The sequence below is a fragment of the Xyrauchen texanus genome, chromosome 18 (assembly GCF_025860055.1).
Source record: "Xyrauchen texanus isolate HMW12.3.18 chromosome 18, RBS_HiC_50CHRs, whole genome shotgun sequence".
NCBI classification, from domain to species: domain Eukaryota; kingdom Metazoa; phylum Chordata; class Actinopteri; order Cypriniformes; family Catostomidae; genus Xyrauchen; species Xyrauchen texanus.
In genome coordinates, this window is record NC_068293.1 from 21,816,194 (window position 1) to 21,840,448 (window position 24,255).

Below are 24,255 nucleotides of genomic sequence, written 5' to 3' on the forward strand. Positions count from 1 at the left end.
CTGTTTCAGTTCAAACTGAAAAAACATTACCACTGAAGTAATTTAATTTTCACATGCATCGTGGTAACTTGCCACTGTCTGGCTGCTAAAGCAGCATGGACAGCACCAGCCTTCTACCAACAGGGTGTTATGCTGGGTCAAGTTTTCAGAAAGAAAGTGCTGACCACAAATGCATCCAACACAGGTAGGGGCACAGTGTGTAATCAATCACACACTGATTGATCACACACTGATTGGACGCCTGACTTTCGACACCTGGAAGCAGTGTTACATCCTACAGCTACTGGCTGTCTTTCTAGCTTTGAGAGCTTTTCATTCCGATATTGTGAATCAACACATTCTGATTCATTTGGAAAACACAACAGTAGTGGCATATATATGTCACCACGACGTTCTGGCCCACGAATGGCCGGCGAAACGCATGTATCCGCTATTTCATTCTGTCATCAGCAAAGTCTGAGTGGACATGGAAACAATTCTGTTAATTGTGCCGAAATGGCCCAGTCATCAATGGTTTCCTGAAATAATAGAGATGTTATACAGCTCACCATGGGAAATACAGCTGAGGAGGGATTTCCTCTCTCAGGTTCTAGTCTCAATCTGGCATCCCCAGCCCAAGCTGTGGAACCTGCATGTGTGACCCCTGAACGGAGCATGCTAAATGGACCAGAACTGACGCATTCAGTCATGAACACCAATTTACAGGTTAGAGCGCCGTCCACGAGATGCCTCTACATGCTAAAATGGAATGTGTTCACTGATTGGTGTCTTTCACATGGCACAGACCCAGTAAACTTACCCAAATATCAAGAGCGATTAGAAGCAGGACTCACTCCATCAATGCTCAAAGTTTATGTGGCAAATAAATCTGTGTATCATGCACCTGAAGCTGGTGCCACTATAGGCAAGCATGATTTAAACATAAAGTTCCTTAGAGGAGCAAGACGATTATTCAACTTTGGCCGCTAGAATCCCGATTTGGGACGAAAATTTGGTCCTAAAAGCACCCGCAGGGCCCCTTTCGTGCCATAGTGCTCTGGTCTCAGTAAAACAGGTTGATGACTTTCATGCACTATCAATTGACAATTCCTGTCTAGAGTTCACTGTCAAACCCAGAAAAGGCTATGTGCCTAAGGTTCTAACCACACCCTTCAGAGTGCAGGTGCTTCACCTTCAAGCTTTCTTCCCTCCTCCATTTAATTCAGATGAGTAACAATCCTTGCATTTGTAATGCCAAATTTTGAAGAGATTAAATATTCTTTTAAAAATCTTTGTGTTCAGAACATGAAAGAAAGTAACACATTTGGGATGACATGAGGTAAATGATGAGAGAATTTTCATTTTTGGCTAAACTAACCCTTTAACCTTACGTGTACCTGACATATAGTGTGATGTGCATCATTAGAAACAACTCACAGGAAAATTATATAAAATAAAAAGTCTCAAAACACCCAGGCTATAGTTTTACTCAATATTTTGACATCTTTGACTGATGCTGTATTGAGAAGTAAAAATTAAAATCACTAGAAAAATAAAAACACTTACAAATATCAAATGCATAATAAAATGAAAAATCATATATTCCTACATTTTTCTTTTCTTGTTTTTTGTTTCCCACAGAATCCTCAAGATTGGCACATTGGAATGGTTCCATGAGAATGTACGCTCTCGCTTCAAACGTTTCGGCAGCGCAAAGGTCATGAATTCACTTTTCAAGTGGCTAAACAACGATCGTGCCTGCTCTCAAATGGACCTCAGAGGTAAACTGCAGCTGCAATAAACAAAAAGCCTGTTTAATTAAGTAGCACCTCTCACCTCAGAGAGCAGCCAATGGGACCTTGTTCCATTTAGCACACTCTACTCAACTTCTTGAACATTAATAGAAAAACTAACCTCATGACTAGAATGTGAGTTACAACATTTTTTTATTTGATTCTATTTTAATCATTTGTTAATAACGAACAGACAGCTGAAGCAACATCTAACATATGACTATACTGCATGAAAACTGAAGGAAGAGCTTAGAGGAGAGAGGGTCTCATAACTTTGAAGGATTTAGTTAGAGATCCAGAGAGTGAATTGGCTGGGCCAAGTCATCCATGTGATTTACTTAACACAATCACATGCCTTTTTTTTCTCTGTGCCCAGACTCAAGTGCATCTCTTATCCAATTTTCAAGCTCAGTCTGTCCTGAATACTGAGGTCAGCAAGAGAACATTGCTGTTAGGGTCAAATGAGATTAACATTCAAGCATAAAGTTATAAAAAGATTTCATGATTACATTAATCATATTACACCTATACAAAACAATTAGTTTGAATTTTTCAGGTGTTTAGGGACTCTGCATAAGAGTTGCTACCATATTGTGTTTTAGGAAACAAATAACATTGAAGTGCCCTTAACTCAGGGTCCTTTTGTCCCATTATATCCTACCATGAGCAGAGAACAGCATGTGCGATGGGCTAAATGAAAGAACATTTAAATTGGTTTCGGTCAAATTTGATTTATAGATTAAAAATAATTATGAATTAAATTAAAGCTGCATAACACCTTAAAAGGCCAAAGGAAAAATTCCATAACTAAAGACCACAGGCAGAACACTTAAAAACAAACACACACACATCTAGCCTACAGTTTTGCTTTCATTGTGTTGATTTAGCAAAACCTGGTTACAATAAAAAAAATCAAATAAAATGATGTGACATTTATGGTGTATTCTTTACCAAAAACAGGTCAAAAATTACCTGAAGGCACTAGAATGGTTCATTCGTCAGTTCATTTGGTTTCTGCTTGAGAATTTTGTGGTATGCTTTAGATAGATTTTGCTTCCTGTAACAAATTACATCTCATTTTCTGTCTCTTGTTTTCTTTTGTTTAACTTTTCATCTCTTGCTGTTCCTCCCTAACTGCCACCTCTTCCCATCACACAGAGCCTCGAGACGATGATACGCACAGCATGCCTGAAGTGCACAGTGAGTAAAAAAAGTCCTGTTCATCTGCGATACAGACATTCAAAACACTGATGTCATGCATCAAAGCAATCAGTGAAAGTCTTTCATCCATCCGAACAATACAGCAGACATTTGTTCACAGTACTCACATTATCTCTGATTTAATAACATCGGGAACACAAAGAACAAAATGTATGTGAAAGAAAAAAAATTAACAAACTTAATTTGTTTCTGGCAGAATCAAACCATTTTTCCAAGTTATTTTTGTAAAAACTTTAAAGGGATAGTTCACCCAAAAATGAAAATTCACTCATCATTTACTCTCTCCCATACTATCCCAGAAGTGTATGACTTTCTCTCTTCTGCAGAACACAAATAAAACATTTTGAAGAATATTTCAGTTCTGTAGGTCCATAAGTGAATGGTGAACAGAACTTTGAAGGTCTAAAATTGACATAAAGTAAGCATATCAAATCCATGTCTTCTGAAGTGATGGTGATATGACATACAGTATGATAGGTGTGGTTGAGAAACAGATCAATATTTAAAAGTTCTTTTAAATCAATTTTTTCATGAAAAAGTATACAAAAAGTGTGGAAGTGGACATTCACATTCAGCCACCTACTGGTTGGGGCTGGTTAAAGGTGGAGTTTTAAAGTGAAAAAGGATTTAAATATGATCTGTTTCTCACCCAAACCTATCATATCGCTTCTGGAGGCATGGATTTAATCACTGAAGTTTTATGGATTACTTTTATGCTGCCTTTATGTCCTTTTTGGACCTTCTGAACTCTGCCCACCATGCTCTTGCATTGTGAGGACCAACAACATTGAAACACTTTTCTAAAAATCATAATGTTTTGTTCAGCAGAAGAAAGAAAGTCATAGACATCTGGGATGGCATGAGGGTGAGTAAAAAATTAGAGAATTCTATTTTTGGGTGAACTATCCCTTTAAGAGTTTAAGCAACAAGAAGAACTGCTTAATACATTTAACTTTTATTGGCGTAAAGTTATCAGAACAATTCATTTCTGGACCCAGTTTAAAAAAAAAACTTAAACTAAGATTGGCATATTTGATCTCATCCTTATGAAAAATAAACTTAAATAAACATTAACATGTATGATTTTACTTTAACTTAAAATTACTGGTATGATTATAAATATGTGGATTAATCATATTAGCTCAAATGTATTTGAACAGTCATTCTCTGTGAACATCACAATATCTCTGACATCAAAGGATTCATGTTTGAAATTCTTGTCATCCACACAGCTGGTTCTCTGTATAGCCAGGAGGATGAGCAATCTGAGGGGCCAGACAGACGGCGCTTCAGCCTGGTACTGTAAAATCTCTTTAAAATCAGAAACTGTTTAACATACGAGACTCATATGCTGCAAATTAGAGGTAAAGGAAAACGAGAAGCAGGAACTGCACATCAGACTGCCAGAGGCTCTTGCAGTTCACCACTAGAGGGAGACTGCCCTGTGATGGTCTGAACTTGTTCAAGTGAAATAATCATAGTAACACCTTTTTTCCCCCCCGGAGTAAAATTTTTTTTTTCTTCTTCTTCTTCTCAGTGTTTTCAACTGTGGATCGTGTTTTTATTTATTTTTTATTAAAAAAATTGGCAAGTTAGACAGGTTGCATCATCAACATAGTACAAAGAAATGTACATGAAAAGGAAAAAAAGAACAGAAAGAAAAATAAAAACAATACAAACAGTTAGGGGTTTCAAGACAACAACAAAAAAAATATATTATGTTAAATTATATAAATTAAAGATCTTTACAAATCTTTTTTGTTTACTATTTTTACATAATGTAATCATGTTGTAAAAACCTTGTAAATCTATCAAAAATAAGTTAATATTGGGTTTATTTTCTGACCATTTCAACTTATGTGTAAAGAATCCTCCATAAATAATAAATACATTTATCATAAAAGAAAGGAAATCATCTTTGATATTGTGATGAAAATAAAGTGAAACATTAATAATAATCCATAAATAATAAATACATTTATCATAAAAGAAAGGAAAGCATCTTTGATATTGTGATGAATATAAAGTGAAACATTCGTTTTTTCTTCACATAAATTGAGAGACCTCCTTCCAGAATTTTTTAACAAGATGGCAATTCCAAAAAAGATGGCATAATGTATCTGGTTCATCTTTACAGAATCAAATTCATTATTAATTTCAATTTTACATTTTATAATATAATCTTTGGCAGGGAATATTCTATGAGTCATTATAAAGTGACCACTTTAATTTGATTGGTTATAAGGCATTTGTTACATTGATTCCATACGTTTCCAATATATACAGTATATTCCAAATTAATGTTCCAATATATGACACTAGGGGGAGTATTAATGTTTCTGCAAATAGATCTAACAGTTTTATTATTAAATATTCTAATATCTACACCTTCTAGAGGAATAAAAGCTATAAATCCTCAATATTTTTTAAACTCCTTGTGACTGATGGAATTACCAAAATGGTTCAAAATCTCTGAAAAAGATCCATCCTCCTTAGTTAACTGTATAACCCATACTATAGTCATAGTAACACGTTCAGATATACAAAGCGCTGCCGTCAGATCATATCTAAAGGGTTACATGTAAACTTGCGAATTAAAACAAAATCTTTAAAAACTATTAACACACGTCACATCCATGCGTCTCATAATTCAAAAATAGTGTAGTTTTTGACACGAACGATAACGCGGCAGCAAGGGATGGACTTGTGTTACTGTTTTGTTGTATTGTTTTGGATCGTTCTGCTGATGAAACATTGAAAAAAACATAATTTTAATCAATTTTAGCTGATAAAAAACACATTAGTTGTGGAAAATTAAATATGATCCAAGAGCTTTATAAAGTGCATGCCATTGAAGAGTTTATCCCTCACATTTTTTAAGCAAAGTGCTTGTTGCCCATTTGTGCCTAAGTTCAGCCTAAATGAATGCCACAACAACTATTTAAAACTAAAACCAAATCACAGCATCAGGTTTCCGAGATGGCATTATAGACCCCATTTCCTTAAATAATACTATTTTGCAAGTGTTCAAGAGTAAAGCTGCCATTTACAAAGTAAATCAATCACATAACCTACCTTTTAAAAAGCAGAACACTGAATCTCCTCAAAACAGTGTGCTTCCATTTGGTGTTGTGCGTTTTCGAGTGGAATTACACTTAAAGGTGCACTCAAAATGTTTTTGTTTATGTGGTCTTAGACTTGAAATTGCACATAAGAAATCTTGAATGGATATGCAAATAAACTTTATAAATTCGTTTAAATTGAATGCACTAGGAGGAGGTGGATTTTTTTTAGAGTTTCACATGAGCTAAAATGGGCATTAAAGTGATTGAAATGGTTTACTCTCTAAACTATGACGTGTTTTGACCATTCTTGCATGTGCTATGAGTGTACGATAGCTTGATGTGACTATAGCCCACCGAAAAGTCCAACCTTGGCACACAATTCTTTGAACATAGCGCTTGTCATTTGGAAGTGTTTAACCTATAGCTGGATGATAAAGTGGATCCTTACAATCCGCCAGAACAGTTTTGAGGTCGGGTGCTCCTATGTTTGCGGAGACTGGTGGTGTGTGGGCATCGCATCTATTTCAGCCCACATTACATCAGATATTACACTTATTCTGCTGTGTCTCATGGATGCATTTTAGACACTTGCTCCAATCTTACAAATAAAACTGTCCCCAAAGCAGGGATAGGATATTCAGCTGCTCCATCATGACAAGGTGACTTCATAATAATGCTCATTACGTAGTGGAAGAATATTTGCAACAATTAGTATTTTCTTAAGAAAAATGTTTAGAAATGCGCTTACAAAATGCTAAACATTTTGGATGGAAACCTAGCAACTGACACCTAGTGGCCTGGATGAAAAACACATAGTTTTTAGTTACAGATGGCATTGTAGAAATTTACAGTCAGCCATGATTCATTTAATTTATCTGGTAAAGTGTCCTTCAACAAGGCAGTTACTGAGATAAGGAATGATGTATTTGGCTGGTCATGTGATCCTATATGACAGCCCCCTTGAGGGGACCCTCTCCAAGTAGCATATTTCATATTGTGTCAGGTTACTGATATGACTATGAGTCTTTGTCCAAAGTGAATTTTCAATATATTTGTTTCAAAATTACAGCTCTTTAGAAGTCTGAGTGTACCTTAATAGTAAATGCCAGCTGGGCCTTTCGTTTGTAAAACACTAAGCACCGTAAAAAAAATCCGAGAGCAGATAAAATACATCTCATTGGTCACTGTAGAAGCCCCAATCATACACATTTTGTTGCCAGTAAAACCTAAAAAAGAAAAAGAAGAAGTTAATTGAACACAGATAGATAGATAGATAGATAGATAGATAGATAGATAGATAGATAGATAGATAGATAGATAGATAGATAGATAGATAGATGGATAGATAAACTTACAGACAGACAGACAGATAGATAGATAGATAGATAGATAGATAGATAGATAGACAGACAGACATACAGACAAACAGATAGATAGAGAGATAGATAGATAGACAGACATACAGACAAACAGATAGATAGATAGATAGATAGACAGACAGACATACAGACAAACAGATAGATAGATAGATAGATAGACAGACAGACATACAGACAAACAGATAGATAGATAGATAGATAGATAGATAGATAGATAGATAGATAGATAGATAGATAGATAGATAGATAGACAGACATACAGACAAACAGATAGATAGATAGATAGATAGATAGATAGATAGATAGATAGACAGACAGACAGACAGACAAACAGACAGATAGATAGATAGATAGATAGATAGATAGATAGATAGATAGATAGATAGATAGATAGATAGATAGATAGATAGACAGACAGACAAACTTACAGACAGACAGACAGACAGACAGACAGACAGATAGATAGACAAACTTACAGACAGACAGACAGATAGATAGATAGACAGACAGACAGACAGACAGATAGATAGATAGATAGACAAACTTACAGACAGATAGATAGACAGACAGACAGATAGATAGATATACAGACAGACAGACAGACAGACAGACAGACAGACAGACAGACAGACAGATAGATAGATAGATAGATAGATAGATAGATAGATAGATAGATAGATAGATAGATAGATAGATAGATAGATAGATAGATAGATAGATAGATAGATAGATAGATTGGTACTGTTTTGATGAATACAATATAGAGAATACAAATTAAACATTTCATTCTTTCTCCTTTAAGATCAGAAGAGGCAGACGGCTGCTTCCCGTTGATCCTGTTGATTTTAATCTTGGTATTGAGACCTCTGCTTATTCTCGGCCTCATTTCTCTCTGGTTTGTATATTTTATCAAATACCTCTGATGTAATAACTAAGCAGATGTTTTGAGCTGTGAATTTTAAATATCATCAAGCAAACACTGAAGTTTGCAGAGAATCATAATAATTGCACTGATGCTCAGGGGCCCTCTTTTTTTAACTAATTTACAAAAGGTTTACTTCAAAAGAAATTAATTTTAATATTGAAAATTATGTACAGAATCATGACCACTCATATAAGATGAAGACTCCAGTCATAATATTAACCTCAGTAAAAGCTGCTTTATTCTACATGGAGAGGACCCCTAATTGGGGCAGCCATGTTAGAATCACATGATCAAAATAGTACTCGCTTAGTTTAGCAACCACCCAGTTATTGGACACTTTCAAATGAATCCAAATGCATCAGTAACTAAAAACTAGTGAGTTTGAATTAGAGATGTGCACAGTTACCATTTTTAACATTCAAACAGCGAAGTTTCACAAATGGTTAATCGTTTATTGTTGGGAGTAAGGACTCAGGAATAAAGAATTTTTATTGCAATGGAATTTCCTCAAACACTACTCAAATTAGCAGCAGATAAAGTGCACAGTGAGCTATGAGCCTTAATAGCACAACACATAGATCTTCAAATGATAAAATCAAACAAAATAATAAAACTTTCACTGCTTGTATATGCGCTCTGTCCGAGCAGCTTCAGATTTTCGTGAGGCAGCAAACCCAATATTGTCATGATTGTGGATTTATACTGCTGCAGTTATTTAGCCTCTTTGGTCTGCTTTATTTTGCTAAATGCTTTAATCCCCTTTTTTGTTTTGTAAATGTTATTACTAAATGTATACATTATTCTATGTAAATCTGCACACTGGAGCAAAAGGGAAAAAGCACTTACTGTCTTACTGTTGGAGAAAAACAACCTGGAATAATGTTTAATGGTGTAACAGTCACATAAAATCCCTTTTTGCAACCCAAAGTTTCTCAGAACACAGCACAATTAATGAAACACAACACAGGTGTTTCCAGACGTGTTTATAAAAATAAAAGTTATGTTTAACTTTACTTGATTTCTAAAAATGTGGTGATCTTGAAAGACACTGAAAGAAACATATAGATACCCCCATATTTATACCATGATCAATGGAAACATGTAAATTCTTTTGTTTTCTTTTGTATAGCCACATGCATGTTTTCCTGTGAGTTTCAAGAAATCTTGGCTATGATCTTTAGCAGGTCACTGCTATACGTGACAATCTATGTTATTCTCTCAGTATTCAGGTAGCCAGGAGAAAATAACCCAGAGTAAAGGTTCAGTAGTTAAAGAGGACTGGTCCACAACAGTTAAGCAGATCCTGGAGAATGGAGCTAATGTCAAAGGTGATGAGATGATGGATATGTTTCAAATCAGCCAAAGAAGTCTGGACAAACCTTCTCGTTTTTTTGGTAAGATGTGCCTCAATTTCCTTTACAGACTTCTGAGGATTTATTCTTTTCCAATACTTTTCAAATGTGGATGGGGTTCCCCTTCAAGACATACATTTTATCCTACTGTCAGCGAGTTTTAACTTGTGTAGGGGCTATCGACCAACATAAGACAATGTGGTTAAAAACCACAAAATAAATAATAATAATAAAATAAAAAAAGTTTCATTTTCAGACTGCCCTTTGAACTCTCACACCTCTCACTTAAAGGTGCTGTAAGCAATTTTAGCGTTCTGAAGATTTCACATGACTGGGCCATTGAATTAGCCACGCCTCCTAATTCCAAAACCCCTCCTTCCAAAGATAATTCTGAGACCAAACCGAGCAAAAGAGCAGCGTTGTTTGTTTCTGTGGCTGTCAAATTCCACAGTGGCACAACGGTGCCCTCAACTGACAAACATTATGAATCATAGCCTCAGTGATCCACTTCAAATACAACGCTATTAGAACGAGCAAATTGATTGACAGGTGAAAAGCTTCAATGCACACGATCCGTGGACACACATTTGTTTGCTGTTTACAAAGTCTACAGCTGTCACAGAAACCGGTGAGATATCTCAGGACACTTTTATTATTAATATCTTACAGGGAGTAGGAAGGTTTTTTGCATACTTTTCCATGAAAAAAATCGCTTGCAGCACCTTCAAGTGTTTAAAAACTGGAAAAAAAAATATGTTTTTCACAGCATCATTTTCATGCTAGCTGGTAGACCAGCATAGCAAAGATATACCAGTGAATCTTATCAATTGAAGCTGGTCGACTGGCATGGTCTTTCTGCTGTAGCTATTGACCTTGCTGTTCAAGCTGATTATCAAGCATTTGTGGGGACATCAGCCCACCAGCATCCAAAACACAACATATGCTGGTGATGCAGGTCTTTTCAACAGAAGATATACAGAAGCCAAATGTTTTGTTTTTCATTCTGCAGATGACTGCACACCACACCTAGAGCAGAGGTTGACAAAAGCTTGTTCCCATTCTAAGATGAGCATTTCCTCAGCTGGCAGTTCTAACTATTGCCTCCACCGTGAGCTTTCCTATAGCCTGGATGACTCAGAAGATGATGAGTCTCAGATGAATTTCATATACAGTCCTCCCCTACAGAGGGAGCCCTCACCAGATGACGTTCCCCCACAGGTAAAGTCATTAAAGTCTTGTTATAACTGCCAAACTGATGTGACATAACATGTCTTGACGCCTGTGTTTAAATGCAGAATTGTGATAATACAAAAGTCCATTCATTCCTCTATAGCATAAGGGGGCTTTACAGTTTGGTCCGAGCTTCCCGAAGTTTGATTCAGGCTTTGGTTTACAATTTTTGGTGTTGCTGACCCCTCACATACCCATGTAACACATACATGTTTTATCTATCTGACACAAGATTATTGAGCTCAGTAAGCGTATATCAGCAATCGAGACACTTCTCTGCCGTTTGGAGCAGAAAATGACAGTTCCAGTAACTGGAGAATCAATGGAACAGGTAATTATAAAAAAACTGTGTAAAATCATGCTAAAAAATGAAGGATATTTTAAAGGGATGAAATAAAATAAAGAATATAACCTTATGTTTGGTCAATGAATAAAAAGTGTGTATTTAAAGTTAGTATTATTTATTATACTTATATGTTTATTACTGTTTTGCTTTCAATCTCAAATGAAGAAACCATCCACATTTATGGATAAGTCCATGATAGCCTAAATTAATTATCATCTCAAAAACACTTATCAATAGGACACAGTTGAGAAAAGTTCACATTATTTTCAATTACTAAAGATATTTTTCTTCTTTGCCACCAAAGAAAGCAGAAATCCTTCAGTGACTTCAGATCTTCATGTAGGTTTTCTGCTCTCCTTCTAGGTTGAGCCAGAGAAAGAGGAGGATCTGTCTCCAGCTGACCTAGAGGAGCTTGAGCTCAGGAAAAAACTTGATGAACTTACTGAAAAAATAAGTGACAAAGGCCTGTCCTCTGATGAGGATGATGCAGCAAAATCTTCAGAGGACTCTCCAAAGCAAGAAGCTGTTTATCACACTACAGCTATGAGAAGAACTTCAGCTGGACTTGTCAGCCATGAGTGGCCTTTGGTGGATGAATGGGTAGGGAAAATATTAGCATTCAGCTCTAAAATACTTAAATGTGTAAACCATAATCTGTTAATTCTTATTCATGTCAGAGATTGTCACAATTTCCTCATAAATTCTTCACAAACTCCTGATCTAAAGCCCTTTGCTAGAGACTAAAAAAGACTGCAGTTTAATAATATTTGATAATTTTCCACCCTGTCACTGGCCCTCTGTCTGAAAAGCTCGGTTTTGGCCCCAGCTTCTGCTTTAAACATCAATGTAAATGCCCACTGTTCTGATTGGCTAACATTGTGCAGCCCCTCAAATTCAGCCATTGTTTAAACTTAATTGGAAGAGAATGAACAAACTCCACAAGACCACAACATTTATAAAACTAAATTTCAGGGTTTACAAATAACGCGCAAACAAGAACGAGGCGTTTTGGCAGCTTGGTTTCAGTACATACTTTTATTGCATTGGGGATTACGTTTTGAATTCTGAAATTCACAGAACGTTTTTATAGTACAAAGACCTCTTATTTGTCAAAATATCAAGGAAAATGTGATTCCTCATGACATGACCCCATTAATGTAAATGTAATAGGAATGGTGACAAAATTAGAATTCCTCTGTAAAGGTATTAATGGAAAGGAGGAGGTGAGAACCGGCTTGACAATGTAAACAATATTTTAATATAAAAATGAAACAAAAGACACAAACACACACATATGACGGACAGCAGTCCATAAACACTCTCTCTCTCCTGCACCACTTTCAGCAGTCGGCCTTTATCCCTCTCGGAGGCTTGATTAGCCTGATAAGGGGCCGGGTGTGTAGAATCACGACCTGGCCCTGCCCTGTCACATCCTCCATTGTTAGTTGGCAGAACATAAAATGAGTAGTTCTCACTCACAATGGCTCTGAAGACAATTATTAAACATTTGTTTAGAAAACTCAAATATCTTGTATCATGTTGCTACAATGTTGATGGTTGGAACAATTTGCTTTGAACCCAGTCTGATGTTCTTAATATTTAGTGTATGTTTCTCATTGTGTGTACTCCAGAAAGCAAAGCCGGATTTGCATAAATCCCTCAAAAAGCAGAGGAGGGTCAGTTCCTTTGAGCTTAGTAACACAACCAGCTGTGAGCTGTCACAACTGGAGGGAAAGGTTGCAATGGCAGCAGCCAGTGTTCAGAGCACGCAAAGCGGGGTACGACACTCAGTCTAAACATTAAAATTGAATACACATTTATTTATCCAACTTAGTGTTGTTCTAGACTTCTATTATGCAATAGCTGTCAGTTAACCACAGCCCTTTGCTTCATTTAAAGGTCACAGACATTCAGAAAAGAATGGCTGCTTTGAGTGCTGCGGGAATGTCAATGGAGTCTTCCCGTAGACGGGTATGTACAGTATGTAGAGAACCAGCTGCTCAAAGAATCCCATATTCCTGTCCCATATTTCAGTTAGCTAAACTGATGGTTCTTCTAATGCATTCACAGAGAAACATGTTAGAAAAATGTATTGCTAATTAAAAAAAAAAGGCTAAATATTGTTCTCATGTCTTTCTTCTTTCATGCAGGCTTCTCAGTCTTCAAGGCTGTTGAATGATTTTCCAAGTAAGTGCAAATTCTCAGCATTCTGTACTGTGTAATTTTAATTTCCATTCCTTTAATATTTTAGAATTTAATATCTAATTATTTAGATTGAGCATTTATGTTAAAAAAAAGTATTAAATATTGATGATATTTAAAAAAAAAGGATGACACAACATATTTTTACATGTTTTAAAAAAATCCCTCATAAAAAAAGAAATGCCCATGAAAATCAAATCCAGAGGGCAATTAATGCCGCTTAATTGAAATGTTAATGCTGACCACAAATTTCTTCTGTTAGAGTGTTAAAATTAAACAGTAAAATATTTAGTTGGAGGCTCAGGCTTAAACTCAGAAATATAATTTGAGCAAGATCAAAGTGCTTTTCTAGGCAAGCCAGTCCACTTGGCAGCCATCTTTGTAAAGCTCTCCAGCTGGCTGTGCAGCTATTTTCTTTATAAACCAGCAGCATACAAGTGCAGCTCATTTCTACTTGAAAGGGGGATTACTGGAATCTCCAAAATGGTTAGTCACGATCAAAGAAAATATTTCAAATCAGCAGTAAAATCAGACAAACTGATATCATAAATTGTGCTTCTTTTCCTCAGATTACTCTAAAAGACATTATTTTCACGACATTTTAGAGATGATTGACAGGCGGTGTCAGTGTCTGAAAGTTGATTGGCTCTTTTACCTTTAAGGTGGGACTTCCTTTTCCATATCTGTTGGCCTTTGGGTGTTCCAGTTTCTCCTATTAATTTCAATAGTAGTGGCCTGTCTCTTCTAAATTTCCATTGTTCAACTGGTTAAGCACAACACTTGCAATGCCAAGGTCATGGGCTTGAATCCAAGGGAATGTAGCCTACTGATAAAATGAATAGCTCAAATGCACTAAGGTGCTGCCCATAAAAGTATCTGTCAAATGTATACATGTAAATATAATATTTAAAATTTTGTAAAAGTAGGTGTTCTGAACGAAACTACATTTTTATGTGACATCTTTGGTCAGTTGTCAAGTTATCTCTACACATAATAACGGATGCTAATGTTTAATTCAGTATTTGATTATGTAGTGGAGGCCATTCCAGAATACAAGTGTTAAGTATTTGTAAATCATCATAAGATATCTGAACCTTGCAAGTGTTAGTTTTATTTCTTAACATGCCTCATAATACATTTTGAACCACACACAGTGACTTTCAGATAGCAATCAGGCCCCCTGCTCAGCCTCAGGAACAAATCGACTGTCAACCTCCTGCGGATATGAAAGGGGCTATGGAAAATCTTCAGTTTGGTACTGATGTGAGCTTTAGTGGAATTAATAGAAATGCTTATCAGGTTGCCTTCTCAGAAAATCACTAAAAACTCTTTATTGGTCACTTCCTATCACATTTCCATCAGTTTGCACACATGCAAAGACATGGGAGACACACCACAGAGAAAAGTTTAGTCAGTATTCATGGAGGGGAAAATTAAGGAAACGTTTCTCATGTTCAAATAATGTTCTTTTTGCTTTCTCTGAAGGAGCCAGCAATGAAGCAAGATCTTTACGGAAGCTGAGCATCATGTGAATCAAGCTTATGCACTTTAACATATTTTTAGTAAGCTGTGATGGAATACAAACTCACAAAACACTTTACATAAGGCAAATTATATATGAGAGAATTAGCTGTAAGTGTTTGTGGCCTGGACTCCCATCTCGTTAAGGTGATTAATTTAATTAAGAGTTAAGATATATTTAATAATTGCTTTAGTGCTTTCAGTAGATTATTGTTTAGTGTCAGATTACTCAGATAAAATGAGAGTTTGTAACATGCCCTTTTTTTCTCTTAGAATAGAAAATGTACCAGAATGCCAATTATGCATGACAGAAACTATGTTTGAACTCCTGTTGTTTAAATAATAAAACACCTTAAGAATATGTCTATTATAAAATGTTCAATATTTAATATCTGAATTAAATTCAGATATAGACCTAGTTAACTTTATTTCCCTCAGTATATTGCATACAATATTGTATTTGATACATTTTTCAGATATTATAAATGATTGTATTTTTATTTTGCTCATTAAATATCTTACACTACTCAAATCTCATTGTCCTCTGCTCCGTTTCAGCACTGATTAACTGAACAGCGCATTTCTAACACATATTCCAACATCACATGTTTAGAATAAGGATATTTTGTGTATACATGCATGCTATGTAGTATTCACCCTCCCCCAAAGGGGATATAAATCGGTGGATCACACTAGAGCATCTCCTTAACCTCTTAGAAAGACTCCAGGAAGCCTCTCAATGAAACTCCTTTCACAAACTGCTACCTAGAGGACAAGACACCTATGCTTACTCTTCACTAAAGGATATTTTTATATGTCAATTGAGGATCACAGAATAATACCAGGAGGTGAACAGCTTGCAACATCCTGTAAGTGTCAATACAGAGTTATTCATCAAATTTGGAGGCATGGAAGACTTTAAGAACCCTGAAATTAGAAGCCAGAACCAGATGTTAGCATTGAATTTCTACATTTAAATATTATCCTAAAACAGTAATTATTTTGGTGTTGTACTTTTCATTGTACATTTTTGTATTCGGTTGTCAATTTATTTATATATGTTTTGATTATAGATTTATTTATTTTTTATTTGGAGAAAGACAAATTATTGAGCTTTGATTGTATTGCTGTTTCTTATTCATTTTTGCAGGTGACAAATTCCTCGCTGTCTGGTGCCATGGCTGTAAAGCTGTGTGCGCTGCTCTGTATTCTTATGCTGTTAGTGTGTCTTACCCAGCCAAAATCTCATGATGATCTACCATTACGTTCACTGGAGTTCAGAGGTGCAAATTTCCTACCTAAATATTTCAATTGCTTTTATTGTCACTACAAATACCAGATCCATCCATCTTCTATAGCCGCTTGTTCTATGGAGGGTCAAGGGTACTGCTGGAGCCCATCCCAGCTGCCCCAGGCCGAAGGCAGGGAAACATCTTGGCCCGGGTTTCCCAAAAGCATTGCAAGTTGATAATAGAAACCATTGCCACCAATGGTTTCTAAGATCTACTTAGGCTTTCGATGCTTTTGGGAAATGCAGTCCTGGACAGGCGGACAGTCCATCACACATACATATACATTCATTCACACTCTCACTCACACCTATGAGCAATTTAAGGTCTCAAATAAACTCAACCTGCATGTTTTTTGGACTGTGGGGGAAACCGGAGCACCCAGAGGAAACCCAAGTGATCACGGGGAGAACATGCAAACTCCCAAACATCAGATATTTCTGAAAATGTTTCTTTTCTGATAGTCAATGCAGCATTTCAGTGTAAAATCACAAAATGTTTTCTCAAGAAAACCACAAACCAGCACAAATATTGTTGATTTATAGGGATCAACGTGTCCTATTTTTATTTAATTTTTTTATTATTCCCAACAGATCCAAATATTAATGCCCTGTGGTATAAAGGCAGAGGAATACGGCCAGTTGGAAGGTTTGGGCGAAGGATGGCACAAAAAAGTGAAGGATCAAATTTTGGAAAGCACAGGACTTGCTATCCAGAGGCTGTGGACTGACACCATATGCATACAGATAATTACAAATTTCATCAAAGCATCTGCTTCAGTATTTGGAGGAATTTGCACACTTATTTCCATTTGTTAGTCACTTAAATTATTTAAATTCACATACATTTCACACATTAATGTATGGGTTAATATGTGATAATGAACTGTTAACAGATGTAGCCTTACTGAGTCACTTCAGTGTTCTCAATCTTGTTGTGTTACGCTATGTTCAGTACTGGCTAAACGCTTCTTCATATTTATGACTTCCTTGCTCAAAACAATGAAAAATAACACCATTTAAACTCTTTTAATTAATACTCATTTCAGAGTCCTCAAGTCCAAAAAAAAATGACAGAATGTTCAATAAACAGTAAAATATCACTTGAACAGCTGTGATCTGCAGTCAATTAGGTTATTATAAGTATTACAGTATATATGTGTGTTAACCTGATAAGAGAATGCATGACTGTTTAAAATAAAATAGTAATCAGCAGCTTTATCATCAATGTCTTAGCCATTTGTCCTGTCACAAACACTGTTACAGGTAATATGAGAGAAATTATAAATGAGCTGCAATTTGGTTTGGGGAAACAGATTTTAAATCTGAACATATCATTTAGAGAGGAATGGTCATATTGCTGACAGAGAGACAAGAGACAATCTGTCTGAACTTATGCAGTTCTTGATGGCCATATGCATCTGAAAACTCCTGTGGAATCCAAACAAGAGTCTTTTTAGGGAATGTTATTGGCACCCTTGGCACATCCAGCAGTAGGTTATGTCCATTCACAAGCACCACTGAACATTCAATAACACTTTTCTACATTAAAACTGAATCACTTCAAGATTGCATCAACAATAACTTTCAGCGGTGAATGAAAACGGACGGAGGTAAATAGACAAGATGATCAGCGGTCCAAAGAACGTTTCTGGATTGCCTCAATAACAACGTTTTTGAGGAGGGCGATTACGGAGCGGGGGTCATCACTGCCCACCAAGGCACTGCCAGATACGATCATGTTAGCTCCAGCCTAGGAGAGTTGGAATAGAGGGGGGATTCACACCTTGATGTAATTTCCAGAGGAATGCAGTGAAAAAACTCATTGCAATGCAACCTTTACTTTTGATATCAAATGAAATCTAACTTAGAAATATGTGAGAGAACAGCATAAGCAATTGTGTTGCTGTTGTATTGCTCATTAGACGGCAAACTAATAAGAATAAAGTGGCTCTGTTTAAGTCTAAATGCATTAAAAACTCAGCAAAACTGTAACAAAGCATGTAAACAGCGTTAAAAATAAATACATTTTAAAACGTTCCCACAAATTTTGACCAATGAATTTCCAAGACTTTTCCATGACCTTTTCAGTCAATTGTGATTACTGGATAAGAACTGTTATAATCATTTAAATGCAGACCGATTCACTTACAAAATTATACTGATAAATCTGTTCAACCGATTCTTTGAACAGAAATGACTTGGAACAATGATTCACTCAGTGGTGGTGGCATAGTGGGCTAAAGCACATAACTGTTAATCAGAAGGTCGCTGATTCGATCCCCACAGCCACCACCATTGTGCCCTTGAGCAAGGCACTTAACTCCAGGTTGCTCCAGGGGGATTATTCCTGTAATAAGTGCACTGGAAGTCGCTTTAGATAGAAGCGTCTGCCAAATACATAAATGTAAATGTAAATCGGATATCACTATGGCTTGCAAGAAAGTTTTATTCAACACAAGCGTAATTGCTAGCCTATTAAATAATGTAATATGTATATATATTATACAAATTTCCATTACTTTTTTCCATGCCAGAAAAAACACATCTGTAAAATTCCATGATATTTCCAGCTTTTCCATGTAATGATATTCAAGCTATGTAACAATAGAGAACCCTGGAATGTACCTCAGCACATCTGTGGATGCTGTCTGGGCCAACTCCTCCATCCACCTCTATGTCCAGAGAAGGGAACTGACTTCTTAGCCAGCTCACCTGTGGAGACACACAAGCATCTTCATTGTCCACTGCTACTTTCTGAGGAATCTACACGAGCCTTACTCTTGTACCTTTGGCATCATATCTTCCATAAACTTCTGACCACCAAAGCCAGGTTCAACTGTCATGACAAGAGCCATATCGATCAGTCCAGCCCATGGTGCCAATTCCTCAACAGTTGTCATAGGTTTGATGGCAAGACCGACCTACATAAAAAAAATACATTTTAAATACAACTGGATATTACTGTTTTACATACAACACTTGGTCTAGGTCACACAAACAAGTGTTTCTCTACAGCTAGTTTGTATACAAATGTTGTGTCATGTGTCTCTAAATTCCTCAGTTAGTCAGCAGAGGGCGCCCGAAACCTAAGAACTCAGAATCATAGTTCTTAACGAATAGAGATGTTCAGTCATGATGTCCATTTGTACTCCAACTCCGAACACAAATACAACAGGGCTTCCCTATGGAAGTTTCAATGTGGTTTTAGAATAGCATTTTTTCTACGAGAATTAAGAAAACACCAACTTCAAACTTCACATTTAATGGTATGACTGAGTGTAATTTATGTAGAACAACAAAAGCCTTCAAGTATATTTAAAGGAATAGTTCACCTAAAAATGAAAATGATCTCATTATTTACTTAACCTCATGCCATCCCAAATGTGTGACTTTCTTTGTTCTGGAGAACATAAATGAAATTATTTAGAAAATATCTCAGCTCTGTAAGTCTCTGTGGCCAGAACTTTAAATCTCCAAAAAGCACATGAAGACAGCATAAAAGTAATCCATAGGACTCCAGTAATTATATTCATGTCTTTTGAAGCAATATGATGGGTGTGGGCGAGAAACAGATCAATATTTCAATAATGTTTTACTATAAATCTCAACCTTTGACCAGCACCAACCAGTAGATGGCGATGTGCACGAAGAAAGCGAATACCCAAAAACAAAACAAAAATTTGAAAGTGGAGATTTATAGTAATAAAAAAACTAGGCAAAAAAAAAAAACAGTAAAATACATTTATGGCAAACACTGAAAAGCTTACATATCTACAGTAAATTGCATCAGTGCATAGGCTAATTAAAATAAAAATAAAATAATCCAAGAAAAGAAAAAGCACACACGATGTGCACATAAATCCACTTAAAAACATTATTAAGATGCCAAATAAGTGCAAAAAGTACCAAAGTGCTCAATGCAGAAACAAAACTTTTTTGATTTACTGCATCATCATTGTTAAAGTAAAAAAAAGTGCAACAGATTCCATTTATAAGCCAGAGTAAAGCATTTACTGTATCTCTTCTAACTGATACATACACAAATACACAAATATGAATGTCAAAAAAAGATGTCTTAGACATGCATTATACTTTTATACACTCACCTAAAGGATTATTAGGAACACCTGTTCAGTTTCTCATTAATGCAATTATCTAATCAACCAATCACATGGCAGTTGCTTCAATGCATTTAGGGGTGTGGTCCTGGTCAAGACAATCTCCTGAACTCCAAACTGAATGTCAGAATGGGAAAGAAAGGTGATTTAAGCAATTTTGAGCGTGGCATGGTTGTTGGTGCCAGACGGGCCGGTCTGAGTATTTCACAATCTGCTCAGTTACTGGGATTTTCACGCACAACCATTTCTAGGGTTTACAAAGAATGGTGTGAAAAGGAAAAACATCCAGTATGCAGCAGTCCTGTGGGCTGAAAATGCCTTGTTGATGCTAGAGGTCAGAGGAGAATGGGCCGACTGATTGAAGCTGATAGAAGAGCAACTTTGCCTGAAATAACCACTCGTTACAACCGAGGTATGCAGCAAAGCATTTGTGAAGCCACAACACGCACAACCTTGAGGCGGATGGGCTACAACAGCAGAAGACCCCACCGGTACCACTCATCTCCACTACAAATAGGAAAAAGATGCTACAATTTGCAAGAGCTCACCAAAATTGGACAGTTGAAGACTGGAAAAATGTTGCCTGGTCTGATGAGTCTCGATTTCTGTTGAGACATTCATGATGGTAGAGTCAGAATTTGGCGTAAACAGAATGAGAACATGGATCCATCATGCCTTGTTACCACTGTGCAGGCTGGTGGTGGTGGTGTAATGTGTGGGGAAGTTTTCTTGGCACACTTTAGGCCCCTTAGTGCCAATTGGGCATCGTTTAAATGCCACGGCCTACCTGAGCATTGTTTCTGACCATGTCCATCCCTTTATGGCCACCATGTACCCATCCTCTGATGGCTACTTCCAGCAGGATAATGCACCATGTCACAAAGCTCAAATCATTTCAAATTGGTTTCTTGAACATGACAATGAGTTCACTGTACTAAAATGGCCCCCACAGTCACCAGATCTCAACCCAATAGAGCATCTTTGGGATGTGGTGGAACGGGAGCTTCGTGCCCTGGATGCGCATCCCACAAATCTCCATCAACTGCAAGATGCTATCCTATCAATATGGGCCAACATTTCTAAAGAATGCTTTCAGCACCTTGTTGAATCAATGCCACGTAGAATTAAGGCAGTTCTGAAGGCGAAAGGGGGTCAAACACAGTATTAGTATGGTGTTCTTAATAATCCTTTAGGTGAGTGTATATGGTATACTAGAAAACAAGAAATACATACATTTATGCATAAACGTACACGCCATAAGATATATTGAGAGGAGGACAACAATTAAACAAGGACTTAAATTTGAACTGTTTCTCACCAACACCTGTCATATTGCTTCTGAAGATGGATTTAACCACTGGAGTCTTAAGGATTACTTTTATGCAACCTTTATGTGCTTTTTGGAGCTTGAAAGTTCTGGGCACCATTCACATGCACTGTATGGCCTACAGAGCGGAGATAGTCTTTTGTGTTCTACAGAAAAAAAGTCATACCCATCTGGGATGGCATGGTGAGTAACAGATGAGAAAATTTGAATTTTTGGGGTGAACTATCCCTTTAACCACATACATCATTATATTTTAAAAACCTACAGAAATTATTTGAGGGAATCCAAGGCTTTTAAAAATGCTAGGCTAAATTAACAGCTCTCTAGCAGTCAAAAAAAAAACAAGTGTCCACCTAGAACATAACATGTATGCAAATCGGCTGATATAATACACATGTTAAAAGTTAATCAAAAAGTATGTCTCAATAATCTCATTAACTTGTTAAATGTCTGTGTTTATGCTGTATTTCAATGAAAAGCATAAATAAACAATAACAGCTTCTGCTTTATTCCACAGACCTTCATGCCACTCTCTCTGATTTCCTTGATGAGGTTGCCAGGGTTGGTGGTGGCTTCCAGGTGGAAAGTGTACTGATTGGCTCCTGCGGCAGCCATAGGCTTCACCCACTGCTCTGGCCTGGACACCATCATATGCATGTCTGCAATAAGCAAAACAGTAAGCAAAGCCTTCACACGCGCATGGAGCAACCACTGCAATATTTTACTTAGTTTGTCCTACAGGTAATGGTTATTTAACAACCCAAACAGAGGGTGAAAATGTGAGAGAATCCAGGATAGGATCTTATATTTTTTAAATAATCATACAAAAATGTCAACTGACTGCTATGTGATATAACAATTGTTCAGGAAGAACTGAACATTGACCAATGCAATTGACTTCTGGTCTCTCTAATGGTGGGTGCCAAACTCCAGCTCATAGGCAAATCATTAAAACAAACTGTCCCACAAAGAGGAGGGGAAGCCTGTGTGCAGTTAAAAATCAATAGAAACATGAAGAGATTAAATTCGCAAAGACTGAAACTCACCAAAAAATGGATCAGGACCAACAGAATGTCGTAAACACTCCACCATTGGATGCCCAAATGTGATGTTTGGAACAAAATGCCTGAAGACGCAAAAGAACAGAAGTTCCAGAAAGATAAGTGTTACATTTCTTGACTTCTGACACGTTATGTTCCCAATACCACCCCAACTTTAAGACGAACAAGATTAATTCAGTAATGCTAGTATATGTTTTTATTATTATGACAAATATATAGCCTATTGCTATACTTTAAAATGATAATCTGGTCAGTTTCAGGCATGTGTAATGTATTTTACCAATTAACAGGTATCCTATCAATGAATGACCATATGCCTGTTAATTTGGAATACATTTCTTTTTTGATAATTGAACTGGGTCATTTGGTCGCAGGTCATCATCCGGTGGTGAAGTTAAATGAAGAATTACAAACTTTATTTCTCACCCATCCATAACGTCAAGGTGCAGATAATCTGCACCGCACTCCATCATTCTTTCACACTCCCTCCCGAGCTGTGACAGATCGCTGCTCAAAATAGAAGGTCCTATTTTCGCCGAGTACGCCATGCTCGCTGCCTGCTTCCACTACTGCACACTTCCGCTACTCATAGACGCGTTTCAAAATAAAAGTCATGCGTTATCTCGTTATTGCCAGCAAGTGGCGGTATTTGAGAAGAAAAATAATAAGGATTTATTTTTGACCGGGCCGAGCATACACGGAAAAACACAGACCAGAAGCATATTTTCTTAAGTTACCATTAAAGCATGATGACAAGATGATAAGTTATTATTATTTTTTTTAGTTGGATTGGTGGATTGTATCTGTGTCAATGGGTGTAAGGTAATATGGAGAAATCTGTCTCTTGAGTTCTCTGTGGACCTTTAAGAGAGGCTTAGGCCTATATATTGTGATGCCATCTATAAAATAATAATATACTAATAAAATGGATGACATTATAGTAGGTCCCTGGAAAATACAAATTATCTTTCATAATGTTTTACAAAATGTTTTATATTTCTGTAATCTACAAAATATTATTATGATGTTAAGCCAAAATGTTGTCACTTTAATGTTGTTTATTTGCTTGTTAAAACATCACAGAACACAAGTATGAGCATAGATTTAATAATCAACAGCGCCCCCCCACCCACCCACACACACATCTTCAAAGGGGTAGGAGTTCATAAATGATAACAGGTGTTCTGAAAGTAGCTTGAAATGGAAAGAGGGTGGTCTTTTTTTCATGATGTGGGAGGTAATCAACAAATGAACATCAATGATTAAATGTAGCGTGCTACAATCAATTGAACTTATGGTCAGATTTCAAAATCAGTTTTTTATTGAGCCCTTCAGATCTGCAATGAGCATATTGGCCATTTTATGTGATTAAATCAGATTTACTGTACAACTGTGCCACAAATATTGATTAATATACAAGTATGAATCAAGCAATGGCCTTAAGC

At 36.5% G+C, this 24,255-nt stretch overlaps 2 protein-coding genes across 3 annotated transcripts in view; one reads left to right on the forward strand and one right to left on the reverse strand.

Moving 5' to 3' along the window:
• The window catches only part of LOC127659365 (melanophilin-like), a 29,223-nt gene extending 13,038 nt beyond the window's left edge, over positions 1–16,185 (forward strand). The window contains exons 4-15 of one of the 2 annotated variants that reach the window (XM_052149151.1): positions 1,621–1,760; positions 2,931–2,972; positions 4,226–4,290; positions 8,240–8,332; positions 9,585–9,756; positions 10,724–10,932; positions 11,177–11,275; positions 11,654–11,890; positions 12,922–13,068; positions 13,190–13,261; positions 13,441–13,477; positions 14,978–16,185. In XM_052149151.1, the coding sequence (XP_052005111.1) occupies positions 1,621–1,760; positions 2,931–2,972; positions 4,226–4,290; positions 8,240–8,332; positions 9,585–9,756; positions 10,724–10,932; positions 11,177–11,275; positions 11,654–11,890; positions 12,922–13,068; positions 13,190–13,261; positions 13,441–13,477; positions 14,978–15,024 (1,360 nt within the window). In that variant the 3' untranslated portion in view covers positions 15,025–16,185. The remainder of the gene's footprint in view (positions 1–1,620; positions 1,761–2,930; positions 2,973–4,225; positions 4,291–8,239; positions 8,333–9,584; positions 9,757–10,723; positions 10,933–11,176; positions 11,276–11,653; positions 11,891–12,921; positions 13,069–13,189; positions 13,262–13,440; positions 13,478–14,977) is intronic. The other variant, XM_052149152.1, reaches the window with a different exon arrangement.
• Positions 16,186–17,028: 843 nt separating this feature from the next.
• On the reverse strand, positions 17,029–23,384 carry LOC127659366 (ribulose-phosphate 3-epimerase-like). Its single transcript, XM_052149153.1, has 6 exons — positions 23,237–23,384; positions 22,796–22,875; positions 22,269–22,408; positions 19,091–19,225; positions 18,930–19,016; positions 17,029–18,054 (listed from the first exon to the last, which is right to left on the reverse strand). The coding sequence occupies exons 1-6, from the start codon at positions 23,356–23,358 to the stop codon at positions 17,932–17,934; spliced, it is 687 nt and encodes a 228-aa protein (XP_052005113.1). The 5' UTR covers positions 23,359–23,384; the 3' UTR covers positions 17,029–17,931.
• Between the last annotated feature and the right edge of the window lie 871 nt (positions 23,385–24,255).

Bases quoted from the DNA above. Each gene is read 5' to 3' on its own strand.
- LOC127659366 (XM_052149153.1), bottom strand. From the start codon at position 23,358: ATGGCGTACTCGGCGAAAATAGGACCTTCTATTTTGAGCAGCGATCTG. The intron at 22,409-22,795 runs GTGAGTTTCAGT...TGCTTATTGCAG, and splicing joins TGGTCCTGATCCATTTTTTG to ACATGCATATGATGGTGTCC. The intron at 19,226-22,268 runs GTCTGTGGAATA...TTTTTTATGTAG, and splicing joins TCAGAGAGAGTGGCATGAAG to GTCGGTCTTGCCATCAAACC.